The 27,406-nt window shown below is 45.3% G+C and overlaps 1 protein-coding gene and 1 long non-coding RNA gene across 10 annotated transcripts in view; one reads left to right on the top strand and one right to left on the bottom strand.

Moving 5' to 3' along the window:
* Nucleotides 1–27,406, top strand: part of LOC1279265 (protein outspread) — a 202,427-nt gene that overhangs the window by 159,931 nt on the left and 15,090 nt on the right. For 8 of the 9 annotated variants that reach the window (XM_061653618.1, XM_061653616.1, XM_061653612.1 and 5 more), the window contains exon 7: nucleotides 8,818–8,961. In XM_061653618.1, coding sequence (XP_061509602.1) covers nucleotides 8,818–8,961 — 144 coding nt within the window. Of the gene's footprint in view, nucleotides 1–8,817; nucleotides 8,962–14,398; nucleotides 14,453–27,406 lie in introns of all 9 variants that reach the window. The other variant, XM_061653614.1, reaches the window with a different exon arrangement.
* LOC133392736 (uncharacterized) lies at nucleotides 9,770–11,330 on the bottom strand. The gene is made up of 3 exons (XR_009765783.1): nucleotides 10,934–11,330; nucleotides 10,622–10,831; nucleotides 9,770–10,468 (listed from the first exon to the last, which is right to left on the bottom strand). It is a non-coding gene; the product is annotated as an uncharacterized LOC133392736 (long non-coding RNA).

Genomic DNA, 27,406 nt, shown 5'->3' with positions numbered 1-27,406 from the left:
TACAGTCCCGTGTGCCGTCCCCGAATCGATAATGAAAGCATTTAGCATGATTTAATAGCGAGCACACACGCGCACCATAAATCACGTTCCGCCATTCCGGCTGCATTCCCATAAATCATGGCTTACTTTGGCGCAAAATGCTAAATCTGATCCCCTAAAAAGACAACGTGCGCTCTCTCGCTCTCGTGTCACCAACATGCATGCGCACAACATCTCGCGCTTGATCGCTCGCGTCCTGTCGACGGGATTGGAGCGTGGATATTCTGCTCTAACCCGTGCCGGACTGGTTTTTTGCTTTTTGTTTAAGAAGCTAAAGAACTTGCAAACTATTAGGTAATTTGAACTGCTGTTACTGCTTCTGCTGCTGTAGTTCCCGGTGTTGCTGAGCTGCTGTCGTGGCACGGGGACGATTTATGAGCTGCACCCGGCAAAATCCACGACTCAAGCATACTCTGTGTGTGTGTGCGCAGGTCAAAGGGTATTGTGCAGCGTTTATTGTAAGCCGGCTGTCGTCAAGGGTAGGTCGCTGAAGGATTGGCTTTTGGACGCTAAGTGTGCCGCAACGGTGTGTTTAGAACAAACTGGTTTGCATAAAGAAATCACAAATTATTCTTACAGGGAATGGCGGTAGGACATTTTACTGTATTCCTATTCAATAATTACCTGTTTTTTATTGAATCGATAAATGTTCAACATTGTTGTTAAATACATATGTGATCTTAATGACCTACCATAATCTTTGGGAGTTTAAAACTGAGATATTGTTGAACGAAACATTATGTCTAAAAAGTAATACATTTGAGGAAATTTTATTCAGGACGATTTGATTTGATTGATAAACTACCATTGGTGAAATGTGCAGATGGTCTTACATTTGAATAATGTTCTTTCATTGATTATTCATTTCATTTCATTTCGGATACAACATTTTTAAAATTTCATCATACCTTTTGGAACGCCCAAACATCCCGCCTAAAGGAAGCAAGCATGAAGCCGAATTTCATTTTACTCACAAATTGACAACTGATTGATCACTGATGGGTCGGCACATTCTCGGCGGAAATATTTCCACACTTTAAACCCGCCTTAAGTATTGACACATTCTTCCGCTTTCCGATTTTATTCGACTCAATTCGTTTGACCAGCAAAGCTGCAGCTCCAACGGCAGCTGTGCGCAGCAATCGTAATCTTGCCTTGGCACGCCTTGGAAGACCCAAAATCAATACCTGCCTGCCGAACATGAATAATGCAACCTCTGCCGAAACATCAGCCCGCTAACGAGGCTGATTGAGACCTGGCTGGCTGATTGCGAATGCATGCCGCGCGATTGCAAGAAGCATTTACCTTCCCGCATGCACCGAACGCAGCTGATGCTCATCGCGCATCAACTTGCTCCCTTCTACTTGATATCTCAATACTCTTTTCTTTTTTCTGTTTTTTTGCTCGAGGCATTTCTTTGTTATCCCCTTTTGGTGTACTTTAAGCACCACAGCACGAAAGCCAAAAGTCGCTAAAGTCGAAACCCCTACAGGGACGACCGTATGCAGGATGGAAAGTGTGCTGAATAATGCAACATGCAGACGACATAAATCATCGGCAAAATTGCTAAGCAACAGTTTTTGAAAATGGGAGTGATAAAACTCGTTTAGAACTCTGGTTAGAAGTCGGATAAGGTTTCAAAGGAGGTACGAGGAGTGAAAATGGCTCAAAGGAAAGAAGAAGAGCAGAAATTAGTGATACATAATTCCCCTCACCGATATAACGCTTTTATCACACCTCTCGGGATTTGAGTTGTCCGCCTCTACAAGGTTAGTACATTTTAGGCAATCATTCGCAAATAAATCGCTCCCCGATCGATCGTTCGATCGATGCATTCGCAGCACGCAAACTACGCAAAAGGCTTTCGTGTTTATCGGTTTTATTCGGAGCGCTTGTGATTTTTGAATTTACAGCCTGTTCGTTTTCCACGAATCTTACGATGGATTATTTTTTTAATCAATCGAAATCGGCTCTTCTCGGCCAAGGACCAAATTCACCTTAAATCTTCAGCCAGCCAGCCAATCCCTTCGAGGTCGTAAATCTTCTCCGGCAACTCTCCACGCATCCCACTGCGCATGTTAACATGCCATTATAACTATCCTTTTGCCACCATTCGATGATGATCGATTTGATGAAGAGTTTTTTTGGAGAGGAAATATGCTTGCTGTATCCTTGGATATGAGGAAGAAAATTCCAATTCCACTCCGGCCATGGTGCAGTGCATGATATGTGTGTTATAAATAAATGTATATATGCCTGCACTTGCCATTGAAAGTGAAGCTGGCACGAAGCAATCACGAACAGCGGAATGGCTTTTGCATTGAAGCTGACATTAATGCACCGTCTTTGATTGAGCATCACGCAAGTCCCTTCGCCGATCCTGTTTAAACATTAAGATTACACCATCCCGAGTCTGGCGCAAAATGGCAAAGGTAATTTTGAGGTCTTATAAAAGATTTAAAAAAAACGCCACGCTTCCAATAAAAGCTGCTACAAAATACCTGCCGATTGTGGCGCAGATAGTGAATTATTTATTAATAACACACAGACGGGACACGCTCAAGGGCTGCATTGCGCGCACCGTTTTGTTCGATAGCAAAAAGCAGCCCCATCCCCCTTCGCGACCAGCATGCGACATGGCTTTCGCAACCTGGCGCGTCAATGCCGCGGCTGCGAAAGCATTCGGTCAAACATTCCGATCCATTCTGCAGGTGTTCGGTCTGTACGACACACCACTTGGCAGCACCGCCGCACTTGTCTTCTTCGCCGTCCACTCTTGTGTGGCCAAAAATTATCGACGCTTGTTGTAGCTTGTTTCATTTATGTTTGCAGTGGTGATTGCACGAGAAACGAGCACCACGTACGCATGAAACTTTTAGCGAAAACTAAAAAAAAAACAATAAAAACTGCAAATATGCGTTTGCTGGCTGTGTCTGTCTTCTCGTACAACGTGGCGCACTCATGCCTGATTTTGTATCCCCTATCGGGTTCGGAATTGTGCCAATGTGCAATTAAAAAAACCTTGAGCCAAAGGCCTGCCACCGGCACTCGGTTCGGATGGACTCTGGTGGGCACAATTACCACCCCAAAAGCCCAAGCCACCAGCGACACCGATTATCAGGTCTACAGCCTCTACAACACTAGCCTTAGGTTGCCGCTGCGTTTCCCAACCAGCAGAGGAACTTTTGTTTTCGATGGAATTCGAAGCAGCAGCCCGCAGCAACGCCGAAGGATGACCGGTTTTCATTATGACGGATTGTTCGGAGTGCGTTTGTGCGCGTTCGTTGTTTCTCGGCCTCAGCCTCAAGGGTCGGGTCTGCCCATTTATGGTGCTAGGAATCGGTTAAAGCGACACACCAGTTCCAAAAAAAGTGACCACTATCTGGCCGCACGGAAGGTTCGCGGACGCCCAAACAGGTGCCACAGGTGCGATCCGAAAGGCGTTGTGTCGTATCTCGGATCGCGATCATGTGAAGGGAGTGATTTTGTTTCACCTAATTAATCTGTTTTGCCATAGTAAGAAAATCTAATCACACACGCAAGCGGGCGGCTGTCTGATAGGCGCTTAGTTTTGTTTGATACCAAATTGGAGATATTAATTTAAAAAGGGGAAGCAAATAAATCGTTTTTACTGACCGCTTGTGCTGCTGCTTGAGTTTAAATTGTTTTCTGATGAGAATGATATTAAATCATTCTCATTAATGTGTAGATAACAGAATTAAACCCGCAATCGAATTCGCTTAGCCTAGCCTTGGTTAGTTTTATAGCCTTATGTCACAAGGATAATAGTACGAATTATGAACACAATTTGCTATTTTAGATTGTGCTTCACAATAACATTGAACGCCGAAAACGGATGGTAATATATAAAAGTAAACTATACGATAGAGGTTCTGATCGTTATTTCGTTGTCATTATCCTGACCGAAGCCTTTTATAATACTTAGAAAAAAACATATATGCCACAGCTAATATTGAAATTGGGCCGGTCTGGTGGTACAGTCGTAAACTCGTACGACTTAACAACATGCCCATCATGGGTTCAAGCCCCGAATAGACCGTGCCCCCATACGTAGGACTGACTATCCTGCTATGGTAACAATAAGTCATTGAAAGCCAAGCTCACTTCACTAGTGGGTACTGGCAGGCCTTGACCGACAGCGGTTGTTGTGCCAAAGAAGAAGAAGAAGCAGAAGAATATTGAAACCAAAAAAAACTGTTTTGGATTGAAAAGATTGAAAAGAATTTAAAATATAAGATAAAAAGCTTAAGTTGTTTAAACACACTCAACATCAATTCGATGTATGTTTGCGATACGATTCAACTGATGACATACAGTAACCGATCCAATTGACATAATGCTACTTTTACCATCGCAAAAGATGCTCCCAAAACTTGTGCCTGACACAACGTTCGCTTCTTCTTCAAATGTTACTACAGCTCAAAGAAACACGATGTTGCTGTAAGCCACAGTGCAAACTAAAGCAAGAAGAAATCACACGATCACACTTTTAGAAAACTGCAAACACAAGCTGCATGCATCCTGCACCCGCAGTGAACCCATCATGTACGTAGTTATGCACGCCGTGCACTGATGCACCGTGCAGATGCACTTCGCGGAAGCAGTGTGTTCCTTTCCGAAAGAGCATGACATCTCTGACACTGGCCGTCCCCGTCCACAAGACTCTCTCCGACACGACTCGCTCTCCTTGCCGTGTGGGGCGACAAAGATGATAAATTAGCTTTTAATGAAGCCTAGACCTCTCGTTTTCGCCTCCTTGTCGCTCGCAGCTTGTCTTTGAAGTGGCAGAAGAAATCTGCATATTTGCAGCACACAACACCACGGACGACATGAAAAAGGGACAAGTGTACGGTAGAGAGAAAAAAAACGATTCAAACGAAAAATTACGATGTTCACCCCGAAAAAAAAAACCCACACATGTTAACACTGCGACGCATTTTCCTCCAACGTACGCACCCCAGGTCTAACAAAGCCGATTCGATCCAGGCCCCAGGCCGTCCCTTCGTGTTCGTGAATGCCGCTGCAACGCAGAGCGCAGAACGCGGTACGGCCGTTGACCTCTCGCGATGTACCTCGGCCCTGCCTCTCCCCCCCCCCCTCCCCACCCATCGGGTTCACGAATTATGAAAGTGAAAACTTGTCGCGCCCGGTTTCGCTTGTGCACCGCCCGCCGCGCAGTACGTTCGCCCTCGTCCCTAGCTCCAGCCAGGCGACGCTGGCGACGGACAGTCTTCCGGAACATAAAATCCTACCGCCGGGCGGGACCAAACCGGGAGAAAGAAGGGGAAGGGGAAAGGTTTGTGCTGTGCTGCAACTGCTGCCGAACGCAACCAGAAAACCTCCCCCCACCCCTCCCCGGGGCACTGTGTGTGTCTGCGATCGCCGCAGAGTTTATTTATTCGCGCAGTCAAAGGTTTTGAAGCTGATTAGTGTACGCGAGTCGAACCGTGGGGTGCTGCCTGCAGTAACACGAATCAGCTAAGAGGGGCTTTGAGGGGAGGGTGAATGGAGGTTACAGGATGGAAAGATAAATCGATACCGGACAGACACGTTGTCTGGACTGGCAGAAAAAATCAGGGAGGATGCAAGGTTGGAGGAGCTGGAGGAACGCTCTACGCCCCACTTGTGCTCGGTGGATTTTCGATTTAGAGGTTTGTTCGTGTTTTGGTGCAATGTTCGGATGGTTGGTTCGGTGCATCCGTTCAGCGAATTTTAAATCGATGTCTCTTGTCTCACCACACCAAAGAGACTTTAAACGACCTTATCTCATTTTATATTGTACCTCACTTCCATCTTCTAATACCATGTTATTTGGTTCTGTTCTCCCCTTTCCTGCGCGAACTTAAGTCTCTTTCTCTGTACGGGTGGTTATGGCAAGAATATATTGCCCCTTTAATTTTGTTATCCTTTGTGCATTCTTCCTTTTCTTAACTACAGTGTTTCATTAACAGCACACACTTAGAAATCGACGGTGAAAAAAACAAACACCACCCAAAAGCCTTCCCTGCTTGTAGGAATATTTCTTCCTTCGAACATTGGTGATTGTTTTCCTTTTAATTTCGCATGTCGATAAATTGTAACCCATCGTGAACCGTGTTTATCAGCGCGTTACAATTGCTAACCAGAGGGGCAGTAAATTGATTTCATGCCAAGCATGCCGGCACACGGCTTCCCCCGGGTGGAAACAAAAATAAAAGGTTCCTTATTAATTACAGCCATTTTTCGTGTTGTCTCCCGTGTAGCAAAATATTGGCTTTTCGATTGTCTCTGAGTGTATGTTCTTCCTTGTGTTTGTCTCCACTCGTTTCGCGTGCATGCTCACTGACACTGCATACATTGTTGCAAAGCCAGATATTCATCAATGGGCAGAGGTCACACCTACGGTCTCGGAAGAGTGATCGAGAGAATGACAGAGAGAGAGAGAGAGAGAGAGAAATTTCCACGTGAGAAGAGGAGCGGAGACGTTTTGATAAGTTTCGCGTGTAATTATAATTTACAGCGTCACACCAACGCCAATAAGCACCTACTGTGCGCGCACGGGGATATGTGATGCTGATGCTTTTGCAAACTCAATAAACATCCCCTCCTGCATCTATGCATCAACCCCCAAAACCAGCTCCATCAACCGAACCGGTACCGATGGTACTCATTTCCATTCCTTCGTTGTTGGGTTTTTTTTTCTTTTGCAATTTTTATTTCCTGTGTCTATAAGTGCATTTCGCTATTATACGATCGAACCATCGACTTCTTTTATGCTTCGATGTAATACTACTTTTGCTCCCTCTCTCTCTTTTTACACATTTTACCCAACCCATAGTGCAACAATGTTGCAGTGCAGTCGTTATTGTGCCACAACGTTCTCCGACCGGAGGCAATATACTTGTAAACGTACATCTGCCTCCACACGCCCTCGTCACACGTTCCCCCGAAGCACATTCGAACTCGAAAGATGCATTGCGAGAGATCCGCCGACATTCGCTAGTTCGCTGTTGCATTCGATTGTAACGCTCATTTATCAATTGTATGATAATTGCACCGAACAAAGGCCCTTCTTACTACGGCGTGATACGATGAACGAGGGGTGATGTTGTTGTCTCCCGGGATGACTAGGGCTCCGTAGGAAGTGTTCGGACTCTGCACTCAAATGCTCAATGCTGTGGCTTGGCCGGTTCTAGGGTTCATGCTTACAGTTGTTGTAGAAGAAGACTGTTCCATCCGTGCGATCATAATTTCTTCAACTCTAACATTAAAACCGTTGCCCCTTCGGACGTCTTCTACACGGAGCACTGATTTGCTTCTTGAGAAAACCATGGTGGAAGAAAATACTTCTAACACATTTATACCGATTTGCAACTATCGGTGATGAGAGTCTTTGAGCGACAATTTCCTTAACACCGATGTCCCCACACATCCCTGTAATCGTAGCGATACCAAACAATACGTTATAAAGTATGCCTAATTTACGGTCACACCTTAGCACATCCTTTTTACGCTGGCAATTATGTTGCAAAGCGCTGCTGCCGTTACGATGCCACTCACTGTCCTGCCCTGCGCACGGCACGGCAAGTGTCACAAACCGTCCCAGTGTGGTAGGACCCCGTTATCATTACCCGCAATTAGAATAAAACGAAACCATCACTTTGAAATGTGCGAACGATTTAGAAACATAAATTCTACACCAACAGTGCAGTCGGCCGCTTTACCGTGCCGCAGCGATTAAATGCAATGGCCCTGACAACGGCCCGCTGCTATGATTATGGTGCAACGTGTTAAAGTGTTGAAAGGTTTCAGTTATGAAATAAAATACGACATTTCCAATCAGATGAACAACGCCAGTGGCCTGCGCAAACCAGGCGACCGGGCAAACTGCATCCGGTGGCACTGGCAATGCTGTGGGCACGGGGTGTCGGCTGTGTGCTGCCTGTTTACTCTCGGTTATCTTCAACCGAGCGCGCCATGGCCAGCGCGTTAATTATGTAGCTGACTGTTGCGCCCTCGTTTTACGGCCGCCAAGGCACGGGCACATTAAACCTATTTTACTCTCGCCCTAGCAGTGGGTAAAGCTGTCCGTGGTGAACCTGGCGGTGCGACCGTTTGCCAAACAAAGTTGATAACGATCCGATCGCATCGATCTCACTGTTGTGCGATCAGTTATTACAGTGTTCGATTGATGATTTTTGGTCTATTTGAGCGTGATGGTGGGTTTGTTGTAGGGTATGTTGCACGAAATCTATATTACTCCACGGGTCGGTTCTTATCTTTTACTGCACCGAATCGGTTTGTTGATCCGCTTTATCCTATCTTATAAGCACCCATTTTGCAATGTAAATATAACAATAATTGCAAATCTATGATTTGGCTTCAATTAAAGTTTTGTTTCTTTTTCTTTCTCGTTTTTTTTTCTCTTTCTTTGCCACCATCTTCCTTTTCCTTCATCACCAATTTCTCCTCCATTTCGACACACCTCAAATCAAATATGCTTGAATTGCATCCTTCACCTGCATTCCTTCCATCATCAAATGAATGAATTTCAATTTGCTTTGCTTCATGTTTTGCATGTTTGAATGCGTTTTTTCATATTTACTTGTTTGATTCTGTATGTGCGTGTGTGATTTTGTGTACGTATGCACGGTTGTTACGCTTACACTTCGACCATTTGTGTTTTATTTTGTCACCCCCGTCCCCACTCCTTCCACCATTGCAACACCCTCCCAAAATACAATGCAAACCTGGATCTGATGCACGGATGCACCACAGTGTACAACGAGGTACAGTCGCCAATTTCGGCCAAAAGCAACACGCCCCCAGGAAGGGACAAGCTTACGCTGCAGCTCGATGGCGGTAAGGCCCAGCCGCGACTTCGGACCCGCCATCGCTCATCGGTCGACGTCAGTGATTCAGGTGAGTTATGCATCTTTTGGTAGCACACGAATGAAACCGCTAATCGGGAGAGTTTTACTAACATTTTATTACTATTTTTTTCGATTGTATTTTGGTCATATTTTTGATAGTTTTCTATGATTACTTTAAAGAGCAACAATTAGAAACAATTTTCGCTATTTTTTTAATCAAATTAATACATCCGCACAAGCAAAGGTGAAAACTCGTCAGATTCAGCCGCTCCCTTGCAATTATTATTATTATGTGTCCTTCAATCCCATAATCATACCATATTTACCGATCAGGTCTAACTATTACCTCTCTTCAGCATCCTTGCACATCTTACCCATCCTCTTGCACCGCCACCAATGCACATATTTGCACTCGATTAGCGGCATGAAATTACATTCCACAGCTTCCTAGCCGGTGTATGTGTGTGGTAAAATTAATTTAAATTTGTCATGATTTCTACCAATATCCCCCTTACTCGCACAACTAGCACGTCTTTCCCCCATCGGTCACCGCAACAGGCAAACACACACAGTGGCCGATCGATTTACGGAGGGGAATGGCTTGTGTCATTTCTTTGTATATCTCATTCGTTCCCTGGTCCATTCGTGAACCTGCTGCTGCGCACACACTTGCAACCTGTCCCTGGAAAAGTGCCCCCAGTGTCAAGTGCGGCAAAGATCACGCAAAGGGTTCAAGGTGCCCGGGCGAAGTAATTCAAGGCTATCAAACAGAATTATGAAACGTATTTTGAAAGGCTGAAACGTAAGGATGAACTGGAAAAAGCAGAGAAAGAGATCTATTTAAATTGATCAATTTTTAAATAATTCATTTAGTTGTGTTTTTGTGTTTTTTTATTTTATTAAAGTTTCATTTTTAAATTATTGTTAATTTGTTTGGAGAATGATTTTTCACCAGGCCATATCACATTGACGTGCTATATCTTTTCTTTTTTTATTTTCAATTCTCAAAATAATTTTATTATTTGTCCCCCAAGATGAAAAAGTTGTTTTCATCTCAGTCAAAAATGGTGAAAAATGGCTGTAATAAGTATTAAATTCCTTTACTAAGAACAAACAGCAGATTAGATACGACAATTCAACTACTTACTTACGTTTAAACTACAATTTTGAATCCCTATAGCAATCGTTCCTCAAACACAAAAATGCTGCCTCCCTTATTTGTGACGCCTTTTCTTCAACACATTAACGGGCGGGGCGCATCGGAAAGATACTTTCAATTAAATAGATCCGATCTAGCGTATCGCGGTATCCCCGCGAGCAAACCACGGCAATGCCATGGCGACTTTTAATACCTCTTCGCGTGTGAGGTTTAATTTGAGCCTCCGAGTTGCAAGTTGTTTACTTCGTTAGCGCTACCCAATGGTCCTTATTTCTACCAGATCAGTGCCGAGGATGCTGCTTGCAGCGGTGATGACGGCACCAAGCGGCCGCTACATTTTCCCTTCCCGGAGTCAATTTCAACATCGGAACGATGATCTGCCTTCTGCCTTGATGCTCTACGGAAGGAGATGAAGATGAATGATGTTTTATCTTGTGTTTTATTTTTTCCCCCTTTCCCCATCTCCCTCGTTGGGTGCGTTCTTTCCTCGCATGATTATTTCTAGATCCTGCATGTAAAAAAATCTACAGCGCACCCCGTTGACGCATACCAGGAAAGCGCAGCAAAGGATCTCGTACAGCTAGACCCCAGACGAACGCTCCGGGGGACATGCGCGATTGCGGGCTAATAAAATGTTATGTTCCAATCCCGCGCGGCTCGTTCAGCGTGGCGCTCAGTAAACCGATGGAACCGATCGTAGATCTCTAGCGTTCCCCGCGCATCCTTCAGGCAAGATTCGTGCCGTCCGATTAGCTCGGCACTGGCGCATTCGCAGGCAAGGGAATAATTACGCATAAAGTTTAATTAAAATTAATGAATTTTATAAATAATACAGTTTATGGGCACGCACACCCGTACGTACCTTTGATGGGTGAATATCGATCGTCCTTAGAGTCTGGGCCTATCTGTTCGCCTTGATCTTGCAAGAAGCGATGTTCCAACAGGACACCGTATCCATGCCGGATACGGGTAGAGAGTGGCAATGTCTCGTTCGAAATCTGGTGGAAAACTTTCATGTTAGCGTGACATTAAAGCCTCGATCGGATCGCTTATAGTCACACAAACAGCTCCACCGGTACCGGTAGTTAATCATTTTCGATTAACATTGCTGCTGATCGGCAAGCGCGCGCTGGCGTGATTGATCGGAGAGTGTGCGTAGTGACAGCAGTGTCACAGCGTGTCGAGGGGGAAACTCGCACTCAAATCATAAATAAATTATGCGCGCGTGCATTCGCTGTTTGTCCTACGCAGCTACGTAATGACGGTAATTTTCAAGATGAGTTTTATGTGTTGATATTTCACTGTTTGTGCGCTTGTCCGCGTAAAGCTCGAGATAGCCGTCGTCAGCCGTCTATTATGGTCACCCGGATGCCGGATAGAAAGTGAACCCTTAATTAGCGCCACATCCGTTTTCATGTGCAGTGAGCTATAGCTTAAAAATAGTGGCTCAACAAAACTTTGAATGGAGCGTTGATGTTTTAAAATCGTTTAAAATCGGACTTATAAATTTAATGCATTTTAGATTCAGTTTTCTGTTTCGAGTGGAGTTATCGCGCTTCCGTTTAATAGGTATTTTACGACACCATTAAGATCCAGCTCATAAGCTACTTAAAAGTAAGTTGAAGGCATGAAATGTAAAACCTCGCACACATACACACACAATGATTCTTTCGATCGTTCGAATCACGACCGAATTATCCACGACCGGGTGTAAATAAAGACATAAAACTCATATTCGCTCCACACACGCCGGACGATCGTGCGTGGCTTGTATGTGCATTGCAAACGACTTGCATCACGCGTCACTCTGCAGCCGGCGATTATCCCACGGCTCCACCAGTCCAATAATCCAGCACCTATCGCGCTCACGGACGGTTCGGTCGGCCGTATGCTAAATTAATAGATCCACATCAAGAAATCGCACCATCAATCGCACCGAAATGTGATCCATCCTGTGGTCACTATCACAGGCTTCCCAGGGGCTTTCGATCCGCATCGCATCAGCCCATCGCTCGATGACAGCCACACAACAGCTCGGTTTGATTGAGCGCCCGATCGAGACGCGATGATAAGAACCGGCATCCGTGTTTTCCTTCGAGTAGGAATCTACTACTCAATCGAAGCTACTTAAGCAAAGAGTGGTGCGGGGTGGGGCGGAGTAGGAACATCGCGGCAATGTACCCTTGACCTTTCGTCTTGCCTCATACTGCTGCATTCGGGTACTGCACGACTTTACGACTTTTGCGTCGTGTATCGAGCGCTGTTCTGCAAGCGCATCACGAAAGAAATGGAATACCGGAGTGCGAAATCAAAAGAAACCCCATTGCGGTGCGTGATCTAGATAGTGATCGGGTAGCTGACGAGGAGTTGCAAATGGCTGATTTCTTCATTTCAATAGCAATTGGCAAGTACAAGAAACTAAGATTGTGTCGGAATAGTGAGGTAGTTTTCGAAACCACTTCACTTGACAGTAATTTTGCGTAATAGTTTATTGTAGGGCCATTGTTGTAACATTGATGGGATTGGAAAATATTTTTATAACAATCAAAAATATTGAAAATATTTAAACTAGTGTTTTAATACAAACAATATTTCAAATACGGCTCAACATCTTAAAATCAAAAATAAACTCAAAGGTTCGTCGCTTGCCGCCAAATTTAGCCTTAAAAGGAAGCGTTGAAATCTTTCGTTATCGCGCCTAACGTTTCCCACGCATTTTTGCACCGTTACGGTAGGGAACGGTGTCGTAATTTGCTTACACCAACCTGCCGCTCATCAGACAATACCAGAAAAGAGGAAGATAGATCGAGAAAGAAATAAAGGGAAAGAGGGACCATTGATCGATAAACGATTTCACTTTCATTTCATGGCTTTCTACCATCGGTCGCCCGCACTTCGCGGTGTTGGCTGCTTCCTGTTTACCGGGCAGCCACTGTCCAGCCCCGCTCGGCAGTCCTGACTACACGTCGCAACAACAAAACCCCTGTACCTAAAATGGACCTTAAACGTTCAGCTGACGGGAACTTTAATTAACAGACCGAACAGCGGTGGTGGTAGAAGAAAGTCTGCGCGAATCACGCTGCCAAACGTTGAGGAGTGCGCGGGAAGCGAAAGCATGTGGAACCTTATCTTAATATGCGTGCCACATACACGCACACACACACACACAAAGGCGCGCGCTCAATGAACGGCACCGAATTCGGTGCGGTCGTTGTCGATTGTCGACGATTTTCGCTTTCGATTAACTACCGGCCATCTCACACCGTTGACATTCATTCACCGCTTAATGCTTCATTCGAAATTCCCCCAAAAATAAGATGCACACGGCCTTCCACCATCTCTGTGCCGACTTAATGAACATGCGAAGGTGAGGGTCTTTAATAGCTCCCTTCCAAGCGGAAATGAGCCCCACCGCTTCCTCTCCTTCTCGGGGCTGTCGCACGTTCGGTAAATCGTGTTCGATTACTTATCGTGCTGCGGCCACCGAAAGAAAGCACAGCAGCTTTTATGTTTCCGCTCGCGATCCAGTTCGCTTCAGCGTTGCATGTGAAGCATTGCCAGCACCTCCGCTGCTACCCAACCAGCAATTCGGATGTTGATCAGCGCTGGGGACACAATTTCTGTGATTAATAGCTTCCGAACGATGTCTTTCGGTTTTACCTACATTGTCGCATCGTTTTTGGAGATGGAATGAACCTGAAGGCAGTGAGCAGACCAATTTTAAAACCTTTTCCTTTCCTGCTTTGTCATTACTGGGCACACGGAGAGAGAGACTGTTTTTTTTCGTTCCACCATACTTCTCACTGCTTTCGCGTGGTCACACATGTTTCGGGCACGTTGTCAGCGAATTAACGGGCAAACGGGCAACGAATTAATCACTGGAGTGTACCTTCGGCGTGTCGCCTTATAGTTCGGTGGTTTTCTCACGCGTTAATCGCGACTCGAGTCAATCGTGCACGGTTTTATCGAGTTTTTTTTTTCGTTTACGTGCTCGGTTCGATTCCGATCCGGACGGTGGGAAATGGAAGCGATTGCTAGAATTATACATGCTTATGTAAATGTCAACTGATTCGCCGCTCGGGAAAAGGGTTTTACTGCGCTAGCTTCCGATCGGTTACCGCTGCTTAATGGTTCACATCCTTTGTTAGGTATGAAAATTAGTATTTTGTAAGCGGACGGTAAGCTAGCCGTAGAGAATTACTAATTGATTGAAGTTTATCAGTAGACCTACATAATTTTGAATATTTAACATACAAATAGAGATACAGCGTGTTCAATTTTAAAGACTCATTTCTAAACATCCCTTTTTTCTCTTTTTTATTTCCAGGTGAGCAAGACGATATTGATTCTGGAATTGATTCGCACATCGAACCTGGTGCAGGTAAATGTCGATCATTACCCAACGAAACACGCAAATATTTATACCGATCAATTTCATTTAGCAAACTCCCTGTACTACCTTTATTAGCCTTTTGCCAACCCCCGCATCTCGAGCCGAGAGAAAATGTTTACCCAGAATCATTTACGTTTGACAAATTGCACACTATTTCTGCTTGATGCATTCGACATCGATATCCAGCAGCAGCTGCATTGCAAAAAGCAACTGCGCCAACCAAGCTCACTGTCGATCGTGTCGACTGTAGTTATAATTTTCCCTTCTTTTTGCGTAATTTCCACACTGATTGCCTCCATACGCGCGCGCCGTTAGCGTGCAAATGAGCGGGTCGCCCAAAAACATTGCACCACCACCATCCACGTCCGGAATGGAGCGGATGTGCCCATGGACTGCCAACCACTCGGCTGCCAGGAACGGACCTTGCCCAATGCTACCGATTTTTCCGATCCGAACACAAACGACGGCCTGGTGGGTGCGTGTTAGAAACTGTATACACCAGATGTGCTGTTGTTGCCAGTGCTTGGACCCGGTTCAGCCTCTAATGATCTACTCTCCCCATTTCTGCTCACAACCTGTTCACCGATCCATGTAGATGCTGCACCATCAGTACAGTGTTTGTTGGGGTATTTCTCTATTTTTTCCTCTGCACGCAGTATCCCAGCTGTAGACAAGCGTAAGAGATACACACCGCATACATCCGCCAAACGTGCAAATGAATTCTCGATCGACGGATCTCGATGAGCGAACCGAATGGCATACGCCCCTCCGCCACCGAGGACTATTCAATTTTAATTGCACAATATATTCACCCGTTTATTATTTTAATCCAATACTTTACGGACGCTAATCACATACTTTGCCAACCATGTCTTTTCCAGCCATTGGTACCGGCATTATCCTGGTAGCCAAATGCGGTCACGCGCTGCTGTTGGGTGGTGTGCTCGGTGTTGTGATTTCGGTGTGCATGCAGGGTAAAATATGCACCGCACAGTCATTCTGCAGTTTTGCACTACAGCATCAGATACACATACACACATGACGGCACGTCATATTTCTAGTCATGCTTTCCGTTGTGCGGAGGCAATTGGCGAGAGGTTGAAAGCTTTTGGTGCTGTGACCAGGATCACTCATTTGCAGTAAACAAACAAGGGGACAAATTAAAGCGCAGGAAAGAGGGAAGAGCAAAAACATGGACAGTACCAATGTACCTTCTCCCCATTAGCTCATTAAGACTGCCCAGAAAATGAAGAAAGGAAACGATGGAATAAAGGCAAAAAAGATAAATAAAAATAAAACATCGCCTTTTATAGAAGTACTGGGTGCAGAGAGTAGCTCAACCACACGATGACAAATGATACGATGGGTGGAGTTTATCAAAAGTTCAGTCAATTGCCAGGAATGTAGCAGCAGCAGGATGCGACGATGTGATAATAAGATAGTAACGTCACAATCAACCTGACAGCTAGTAGATCCCTCCCCCCCCCTCGAACGGTTCGTTGTTCAATTAAAGATTTGAAAAAGCGCAAAACAGTTATGTTCAACCATCTAACGGTCACCACCGAAACTGCGCCATCGTTGACCGTGCGATCAGGTGTGACACTTGGGTGCGAACGATCGATCCATCGTTCGATTGCACCGTTTGGGTGTGGCACTGACTGACCAGCAAGGTGCATTAGCCCGTGCATCGATCGATGCAACCCATTGCATCGTCGGAGCGGATTAGCGGATGATTAATAACTTTCACAGCAACGGGTAGTGCAGCCCATGTTTACGCATGTCTTTGCTGTCGATCTTGGGGACGTATGTAATGGACGCCACGGCCTTGGGCACCATATGCTTTGATTTATGATGTGTGGTCAATCGTAGCTCGTAAAACTTGTCTGTCCGTCTGTTTGCACCGTTGCGAATTTGCAATGGTGTGGTGTTTTGTTCGTGGTGCTTTGATTGTATCGTATTATTAGTGGTCGCGTTTGTCCTTTTTCTTCAGCTACGCAGAATTAAGCTGCAAAATAATGCTTACAAGTTGCGAAAGATATTGGCTTATTTGCTGTCTACGATACTTAATATCTGGAATTGTTTAACGGATGTGAACAATCCAGTGCCGTAATGAATGCAACTCGATCAGTACATATAAGATCAATTGCAGCGCGAAATAAATAGTCTGATGTTGTGCAAATTTCTCAAGCAAATGGAACATTTCTCCCATCTTCCCTTTACAACTTGCACAATTATCCTTGCGTGCGTAACAAAATGCATCACACGAAAGCCCTTTGCCAGATCCGTAAATTAGCAATCATTGCAAGACCGTTACTGGCGCTCCCGATCACCCTAATAATGATGATAATGGTGATGATGATGGGCACGATAATGGCTATGAAATAAAACAATCCGTTCTTGGTTGGTCGGGTTTTTTGTGTTGACTTGTGCACTCGATTACTCGCATTACGCATACACCTTGTATCGATTCCGGCCGCACTACTAATGCAGGGGGGGTATTAAATAGCATATTAAATCCACTAACGCCTGTTGCCAGCGTTTGAAGAGAAATTCATGCGGAGCACACTCACCTGGAGCCGGATTGCAGCGCACGAGCAAACAGCAACCCAAGGGGGCCCGGATGACGCGCTAAAGTTATGTAGCACCTTAATGGCGAATCATTTCCCGTACATGTTTTATGGAGACCGCTCGCCCAGCTCGTACCGGCTCGGCTTGACCCCGGCCCTGGGTCAGGCCGGTGCTGCCGTTCGGGAATGTTTCGTATCGTAACCGTGCCACTGCATGGCTACACTCCCTACCGAGTGACAACAATGTTGCAAGCGGTTAAGCTCATGGTACTGCCATCACTTTAATCGACGATTCCATGTTTTCCGGGCGGTGTGTATGTGTGTGTGTGCGACCCAAACACCGTATGTGGGATTTTGCTTTCCCCTCGTTCTCCCATTGGCAAGGAGAACAAAATAATAATAATAATAATAAAAACCTTCAACATTCCATTCCCCGACCACGGCTGTGGCCCAACCACGGGGCTCGCTGGAACACTGGAAAGCCGTTTGTGCAAGCTAATCCTGTGATTGACCATCGATCGACCCGTTTGCTTTCGATTCACTGCTGACCTTTCAAGGATGCTCATAAACGCCTCCCCCAAAACGTCTTGAATTGCCGGCTAGAAACGTTACCTTTGGCTACAGCAGGTATTCCAATAAACACTATCGAACCTATAGATTCTTGCCAGCAGACCCTTCTGTGTGACCCTGACCATTGCAGTGCGGAAAATGCAGTTGGTTGCTACACACAAAGCACTCTGTACCTTCTCGAACACGCATGCAGGCATACACGTTCGTGTAAGTGACCGTTTAACTCCAGTTCTATCGAGACCGAACCAGGGTAAGAAAAAGCTCCAATGCAAACACGACGCCACTTAGCCACACATAAATTGGCGCCGGCTCCATCCAAAGCGAAACTGACAACTGGCTCAACAAAACGGTGCAGTTGATCTATCCTGACGCATTATTATTATTACATCATCTCCATCCAGCGCTGCTCGGCGTTACACGTCCGGCGTCCGGTATGCTGTCAAAACGTCCCCCGTCCCATTATCTGCTGCCTTTCCCCCCTCCCAACGGGTATGACGGCTAATTGTCAACGTGACACTTATCCGTCCACCAGACGTCGGTGGGGCACTACAGTAATAAGCGTAGCTTTTTGTAACCGTTTCCACTTCAAGCACCAGTAGCCAGCACAGAATGTGGCCCCAACACAACCCAGGTGGCCCGTCGGTGTGGTGCTGCTGGGCCAAAAAATTAGACAAAGGGCGATACTTACATCCCAGGCGGCAGTACACACCCGGACAGCAGTCCACCTTCAATACTTTATTTTCAATTTCACAAAAAAAACTTTACCCCGATCGTAGCCAATTAAAAGTCAATTCATAAAAATGCAAATTTGTGGTCTGTCCTCAGGGGAGCGGGACTAGCCAACGCGGAGAAGTTGTGCTGCCTTGTTGCATTCTTCTGGAGCGTAAGAATGCAATTCCCTTCGCCTGCCTCGGTCTCGGTGGCACCAATTGAACTCCAACAAGCGCCGCGTCTCTATTCCTTCCGCGCTCTGCCGCAGTCCAACTCGTTGTGGCAGCGCAGTGCCGTGTCAACGACAAACTATGATGACATTCTGGAGTCACCAAAGTGTACAGAACTGCTCTGAAGCAACCGGGGGGGCGGTAGGAGAACACGCAACCGATCCTTCGCCTTGGTTGGAACTCTTAATTGGTATCGTTGCGATCATATTCTCGCATCATTGGGCACACTTCAATTAATATTTATGGTCCTGGAATCGGATCGAATCGAGGCAGCAGTGGACGGCGACGGGTGGAGGTTGGTGGATAAACCTTCACCGTTTCGTCCACAACCCGCAAGACTCACCACCGTCCTAGAATCGGGCGGTATGAAGGGACAGAATAAACAACAAACAAACACTAATTTAAATGTACAATCCCGCGTGTGCCCATGTGTGCATGAACGGTACCAGTATCAAAGGCCGGTTGTGGTGATGGTGGCGGAGTTCTCCCGAGTCCCTATAAATCACGCTACGCTACTTCTTCTTCTTCTGCGGAGAGGAGAGCGAGAGATTGAGGGAAGGGGTTAAAAGCAGGGAACTGTACGGTGCACGGTGCATCAACCTACGGCGGCGCGTAGTGTACACAAGAAGCGGTGGTACGCTTAGTCCTGCTCGCGCTACACGCTAGCTCTTTCACACGCCCTGGCGCAGATCGTACGCGGCGCGATCATTATCGCAAAATTGCATATGCACTAGCACTCCCAGGCATCATCCACTCTCCCTTGCGGCTTACCCTGCGAGTGGGTGGTTTGGTTTGGTTGGCGCAATCCACTTCGACTATTAGATGGGAATCGGTTGGCAATAGTTGGCGAGGAAATTTATTAATCCCCTCAAGGACCCACCCTCCGCAACACTACCCCGCTAACGAAATCAGCCTGATCACCACCATCTAGATGGGTGCTTGAGTGTGTAAAGCTCTTGAGCCATTGCTTCGATATCCATTTCCCATAGATTTTATCTAGAAGTAGATGACACTGGCGGATCTTCCAAGCGGAAAAGGTTAATCATCATATCTTGCTAGTCAATGAATAACCAATGAGAAACATTTTAATGGCTTAAGAACCTCAGTTCACTGCCGCTAATCTCATTACACAGGTGAGATATTTTATCGCCAGACATCTTCATGTTTCAGTATCTTAAATAAAAAAAAAACCGATAGTTTGAATTTCGACCCCAATATATCGACTCAATCGACAAGGGCCAGGAAATTCGATCTGATCATCTATATCTCATACAAATTCTTGCTCCAATATGAGATCGGCCTCGCTCATCCACCTCCAGTGTGCAATATGATCCTGTGCTGTTTCCCCAAGGAAGTCATCCATCTGATTCGGAAACACAACAGGTGTAAAATTTAACTCCTCTTACATTTCACCCAAACGACATTCAATGTGTGTAGAACACGTTCTTTTCTCCCCCTATCATCCCCGCGATGACTATCGATTTCGTACCACCCAATGGTTGGAGATAGCTCCAACTTCACAAACGCCTTCACAAACGTGTAAAGTGGGCATGTTAATATCGACCTCGCCCAGTGTCCCCGGCCCGGATTGCCCTATTCAAACAAAGCGTGGAAAATCATGTGGAGTTCGAAAAACGCAGACGCAGCATGCAACAGCTCTAGCTCCAGACACGGTTGCTGCGCCGAAGATAACTTATCATTATCCCGCCAGACTTCGGGACAGAAACCGACAATTTTGAGCGTACACCATGAAATGTGAGACTTGTCATAACATGCTACCAGTCGGCGGTTTAGCGGGACGACGCGAGCACGAACCACCGCGAGAACCCCAGGGGTAGCGTTCTCACGAACGCAATCGAATCGCAATCTGATCTGAACTTCGTTCTCAAGACAGCAGCCAAAGCGAGCGAACCGTTCTGGTGCTAGTGTCCGTTTATGCACCTCTCACCGCTCCTCCGGTGGCGGCTCGAATGCAGCATGGATGCGCTTGAACGAAAACGAAAACGAACACGAACTCACGAGGGTGGTGTGAACGGGCTCGGCGGGGCAAAAGAAAACCAATGCTCGGGACAAGGGAAAACAATCCATAAATTATAACAAATATTCATGTTGTTACGGATCCGCGCAGCAAAATCGTGGGGTGTCCGGTACGGTGGTGTTCGAGGTGTATGGCGATGATGGGCCGGCATTTTCTCGTGGTCGTGGTCTAGGAGTCGTCCGCATCGCAGACGAAGAGAGAACACTCTTGTGGATGTGGTTGTTTTCGGAAGAACTATCGAAGGTATTCTTGCCCAAAGAACTTTGGAGTTTGCGCCAAGGTAAACATTGAACCAGGGTTTCCATTTCCACTTATGCGTCCCACCGTCTTCGGAGGTCAACATTGGAACAACGAGCTAGATTTTTGCCCCTGCGGAGTTGCACATCCACCGCTCGGAAATGATAGTGAGTGATGCATAAATAATTACCCACTCCCTGAAGTGCAGTGGACCCCATGACCGGCGTATCCATCGGGCAGCTAGCAGGGCTGGGATCATACGAGCCCAAACGAAAACACTCCTGCCCTCATAGATCAACCACTACGCACTGGTTTGCTGGTAATTGGGACGCCCTTGTGAGGTTCACTCTGCTTCTCTCTCTCTCTGTTCCTCTAAGATGCGTACTAGAGACGAGTTCAGATTTTGTGCTGGCATCAGTGTTCTGGAAACCAGACAAGAACTACACCTAGACAACCTCTTCTTCCCATTTCCTCTGTTCGGGTAGAACAAAGGTCTCCCTTTGCTGTGTGGCGCATTCAACACGGAACAATTACCAACGGCTCGGGTCGAACTTCGGAAGCAAACTCTCCTCCCGGGTCGAGCGGTAATCGACGCTAGTTAGTAGGATGCACAGCTTCTTTCTTCCTCCCCGCTTGCCTCGAACGGATTTGTTCTCGTTCTCGTCATTCCCGAGTCTCGAGACACAAGCGCCAGACAACTTCGGCAGCGGCCGCTAATCAACCCGGGGTTGCAATTTGCATAAAAATTAACCGGTAATATGAACAAATTAAAGTCGAACAAATGAGTGGCAATTATTTCGGTAGTCGCATCGCATTGTTGTTGCTGTTGTTTGCGACGAGACTCTAGAACAGCGTCGGTCGGGATGAACAGAACAAAAACCGTGTTGCTAACTGCATAAAGAATGCTATTATGGAAGCTATAAGTGAACCAGTAGTAGTCCAGCAGTGCGGCCTCCAAAACCTTTAGTCACCGCGTTGATTATGTTGCTGACACTAGATTCCTGCACTGAATCAACAGTGGCCGACTGCTCTTGCCGCCATGTTATTCCTGTACAACTACTGGAATTCTGGCATTATCGCAAGCCGCCCTACCGTAGATTCTTGCACGTTTTCGCACGCTCTACATGGAGGAGATCATGGGCGCAACACGGCACGCGGATGGTGAACTACTTTACTACGTTGCTTTGCCGTTTTGCCGTCTCGATCGTGCAAAAACTGCAAAAAAATACAACAGCATATGCACCACCGAAAACGGAACCCGAGGTTACACACGATCAAACATGATGTTCTCGTTCGCCTTCACCCCCTCTGCAGGGTGACCCAGGGTAGCGAACACGGCAGCAAGGATGTTAACAAGTGGAATAAAACATAATTTACCCCGTCGTTTGTGTGACTCACGTTTGCTACGGTGCGATCGGGAATTAGAAGTTTGCTGGCTCGAGCCAAAGCAAACCGTGCCGTCGTTTCCTGACGACAATCATGATAATAAATATAACACTATGCTGTAACGTGCAGGTGCCATTACCATGTGTAATTCAGAGCAGAATATCTCAGGAAACAATAATTCTTTTGCCAGCTTCAAGGACACTCAAACCCCATTCTAAACGATCACACCACAGCGAAGAGAGACAGATTTTTTGCTTAAAGGAGACATAAAAGCACTTCAAACTAAACGCTTTTTTTTGCTATATAACAAATCTCCGATTACCGTTCGAAACAAAACGAGTCTAAACACCCGATCCGGTGCACTTGTTGTCGGCCAAGGACGGCCACGGCGAACGAAAATGTGCACAGAGCGTTTATGTCACCCGTTGCACTTTGCACGCGCGCGCGCGTGTGTGTGTGCTTATTTGTCAACGGGTTGTTTCGATACGATTTATTGCTTCACCAAGCAGTTGCCCGGACGGTCTCGCGGTTGCGGCGGTCAAAAAAGGCCAACACTAGAAACCGAATCGTAAAACAAACGCCAGCTCGTAAAAGTGAAGATACACGTTAAACTTGCAGCATGCCCGTTTTGCCCATCAAGTGCTGCGAGAATGTGCGTATTTTATGGCGTATTTTATGTTCAATGGTTTCGATTTCTGGATTGCGATGCGGCACCAACCGCTGCTAGGCGGCCAACTTTAAGCACACTTTAATATCCATTATCCTTGTGCAACTATGAAACACAAACTAACCAACTACTCAAGCGTCCATGTGTGTATGGGTACATTGTTTGAGAAATTATAATAATGAAAAAACACGAACGGAAAGGATCGCAGGGGTTTTTTTATTATCCTTCACTAAATTATACGTATTTCCCCCCTCCCATAGAACGTGCTGCAGTGTGTGCTATTTTCCCGTAGCCTTTTCCTGCACCCGTCTTAATCACTCGCTTGATTTACTGCCACCGTTAATGATGTGCTTGTTCGACGAAACTGCAACTCAATCTCAGTTTTCTGCTCTGCGCTCGTTTTTTTGCCCTTTAATCACCAAACTAAACGCATTCTAGACTGCACGACACCCACCACGTGCCCGCTGCACTCACCCCGTCCTTGGTTGGGCGGAAATTAGTGGCCTATTTACTTTATTTAATACTTGTTATTACTTATTACATTTCGCATGGGCGACGCGTCCCACTGTCGCTAATAAAGCTGGTAACGAGCGTCTGTGCTGTGGATGCGACTGTGGATCGGATATGTATAAGTTTTCATTTCATTCCTGCTCCCGACAGCAATTACAAGTAGCTAGACCAGACACACCGACCAGCGGGGTGAATGGGGAACAGGGAAGCAGAGGCATTGAAGGCATGTCGATCAATCTGGTCTGCAGGCTGGTCTGGTACGCGTTCCGCGGGATAGCGTGCCTGTGTGTTGGCCCTGCGTTGCTTTTCGGAAGACGCTGAAACCTTCCAACTCGATAATAAGCCCTCACCCGTCGCCTTAATGAGTGTTTGTGGATCCTCATTCCTGGCCCTGTCTGGGGCACGTCATTGAGCGCTGCGATCGGTAGATGAGCGCTGAGTTGTGGTCAATCCGTCGCGAAATGATACGCCGCATCGGGATCATTGCATCGTATGCGGTGGACGTCGATCACGGCGGTCGAGTTGTGATGGCCGGCCGGGACGATTTTTTAATGGAAAAGCAATAAATGTGGAAGTGTTCAGCGGTGGTCACAGCGGCGGACCAATAACGAACACGGGGCGGACAGTTTTTCCATTCCACGCCAGTTGATTGTGTTGCCATTTTCCAGCCCCATTACCCTATCGATAACGGGGATAGCGTGTGGGATCGATGGGGATGCGGGATGGGGACCAAAATGCGGGGAAACCGTCAACGTGTTGTGCATTTTTAATTCACGCCTGTCCCCGACTCCTGGCGTGACGATTCATTAGAGACAAGCTTCTTGCGCCCGGAGAGGTTCGGACTGAACGATTCTTTCGTCAAGGTGCTGAGCGGGTATCGTCATGGATTTTAATGTGCTCGTAATATGCGCACATTCTATTGTAATTTGGCGTCCCCGGTCGGGGGGGTTTTCTTTATCGTGCATGTTGTTTTATGCATGCCGGTTGAGGTATTGCTGCTCAGTGCTGTTTGAAGGTCGTGGTATGAGGTTGTATGTTTTTACTGTCTTTAATGCGGAATGTTAATGAACAAGGTTATCATAATGGTGTTTCATTGCTTTAGCATTAGCACAAGGATATAAAGTGAGATGAGTTATAATACATCGAACAGATGGAATGCCATGTTGTGTGTTTTCTGTATCGATTAGTTGTTGAAAAATATTTAAGAATTAAAATTAAGATTTGTAGAGAATTAAAAAGTAAAAAGTAACGAAATATGACTAGATAGATTTCCTTGTGTAACTAGTTACCATCGAGTGATCGTCGCATTAAAACAATGCGAATGATAACTAAACTAATGTAACTAACTAAATTTACTAGTACTTACAAGCACATGGTCATAATTAGTCTGAAGATAGTAACTATTTAAAAATTAACTAGGTACAAGTTACTGTACATAGAGGAGTAGAAATGAAAACATGATTTGATAATATATTCACATAGCAAACAAATATACAAGAAACAATTGATTCATAATTAGTAAGGCTCAGATCATTTAGAAATGGGGCACTTTGCATTGCGTGTATCTTTCATACCGTTAATTCAATTGAAAAATTCTTTTGGAAAGCATCATAGATTTTGTTAAAAAAATAAAAAAATCAATATTAAATATAAATATAAAAAAAAAAATTGTTTAAAAAATATATATAGAGGAAAAAAATATTATTCGTTTTTTCCAAGAAATTCCCCAACTTTTCTTTTGATATCGCCTATCAGCCGGCGCACAACTGCTTTAGTCACTGATCTGGTCAGTAAATTCCACCAATTCTACATTTGTATGATGTCCTTAGTTACTGTTCTATTTTTCTACAATTATTATTTCATCATTGCCCAATATCGCTCTCTTGGGCTAAACTGGGGTCAATTTGGTGGATTCAGGGATTTTGATAATAATTTCACATCATTATCGTTGTACCATTGCGACAATCCCTTGCTATAATAGCAACTTGCTAGATCAGGCCAAAAGATGACTGGACCATCAAGAAACAATAAAAAAAAGGGACCAAAGAATGGACCATCAATAAATAGCAAAATTCGTTTCTTAAGGCACTCTTTCTTAAACAAATCCAAAGTCATGTTTTTATTCGTCACAAACACGGTGATCTTTTTGTCACATGAGCAGATTCTTTGTCAAATCATAAGTTTGTTAGCAAATTTATCAGCGAAAATAAATTTTAATCTGTTGGGGACATTGCCACGAGCATTGCTCTTATACAATTTTACCCCGGAATTTGTTTAAAATCGGCTTTCTCGTAGGTTTTATCATCCATCCAAATGCAACCATGTGGTTTGGCCGGCACTTGATCGTACAGCTTCCGAGCCCGGTTTCTGGCCATTGTTTGTTGTTTCATGTTTCGATTTGGATGTTTACTGTCTCGAAAACACTTAAAACCTTGTCGGAGTTGGTTTCACCGTACAGTAGAGCGGTCGGCGATAAGATGCTTGGCCAAACCGTAGTCCAAGATGTTTAGGTTAGCCTGGATTCTCCGAATGACTTTCAATCGCATTTTATGATTCACAGTTCTACTCCATCGCTTAGTTTGCACCTTATGACAGTCGTCGGTGTCGGGCTTGTACATGAAAAATCACTCGTGCAACAGTCAACTTGGGCAAACTTAACCGTTTTGCCAACTCCCAAAATGACGCTAATGAATTAAACAGATAATTGTGCACAATCAAATGTTAGCTTCTTCTCTTGCATATCAAATATCTTAAAACAGAATAACGAATATCTTAAACATTAAATATTAATGAAAATTTGACAAAGTGTAGTGTTTTCTGATTTGTCAACAAAACGCTGTCAAATGATTCCTTTTATGTCCATAGGGGGCAACAATATAATTTGAACAAAGTGCCCCTTTTCTAAATGAATCAAGCTTTAAGTCTGTAAGTTGGTATTATTAGTATGATAGTAAAACAATAGCATAACTTAAGCCGTTTCGTATCTTACTGATCTCTTGCATGATGTCTGGATTTAATCCCAAAGATGTACATTTTAAATCTGTTTTTATCCTTTCGACCATGAATTAAAAAACATATAATAAAATCACGATTTATTTTTTATAGCTCATCAAAACAAAATTACACCTTCCGGAAAAAAATAAACAAAATCGATGCATTTATTTTGACACAGAACGAACAATAAAAACTGACCATGTTTCACGTGCACAATAAATAGTTCCACTTGCAATTACATTATTACCGTACATCATTCTCATTTGCAAGCGTGATGAATAAATGTTTATTGCAAGTTTCATTTCGTTACACTCCCTTTCAAATTACCCTACCACTTCTTCCCCAAGCATACGGTAACGATTGTAAAATATCACCACGCCGGCGAATCAATTTGCGTGACAATTGCAAGCCAAACCGTGAGTCTATGTAATGCGCCACGCTTAATAGCCACGCGATGTTTAGCGGTACCTGGTGCGAATCGACCAAATCACCGCGTGAATCATAATATTGAAATCTCAATAAAATGAGCGTGTGCGGCATTGGATAAGCTACCGAATCACACCCACCTTGCGGCAATCTAACGATTCCCCTTGCATAAGGCCTGCTTGCCACGACTCGGAGTCGGACGCCTTCTAGGTGTGTAACTTCGCTCGTTCGATTGCCCTGCCAGCCGTAAAAGCCAATCGCCACAATCCAATCGAATGCGAATGGACGTAAGTTTTATGGTACACAACATATCGTCCACTGGCGGGTAGGCATTACACAGGCCTGCTCGAGAGAGCGGAGCCTCAGGGATAAATCGACGCTTGATCGGGGGGCGGACTCTAATGCGCCCAATCCCATATCGCACCACCGCACAAAGCCCGCTTGTGATCGATCGAGCAACCTTCGAAAGGTGTTGAAAACATCACAAAACTTGCTCCCTTCTCCCATCATCCCTTTTTTGTGCGATCGATAAAGGCTTGGCATAATTTTAGCATAAGCCGCAGCTTTTGATGGATGAAGTTCAACATAACATTCCTTGCTGCTGGA

The sequence above is a fragment of the Anopheles gambiae genome, chromosome 3, assembly GCF_943734735.2.
Source record: "Anopheles gambiae chromosome 3, idAnoGambNW_F1_1, whole genome shotgun sequence".
Lineage (NCBI taxonomy): Eukaryota > Metazoa > Arthropoda > Insecta > Diptera > Culicidae > Anopheles > Anopheles gambiae.
The sequence above is the reverse complement of the archived record's forward strand: the minus strand, read 5'-3'. Positions and strand labels throughout refer to the sequence as shown.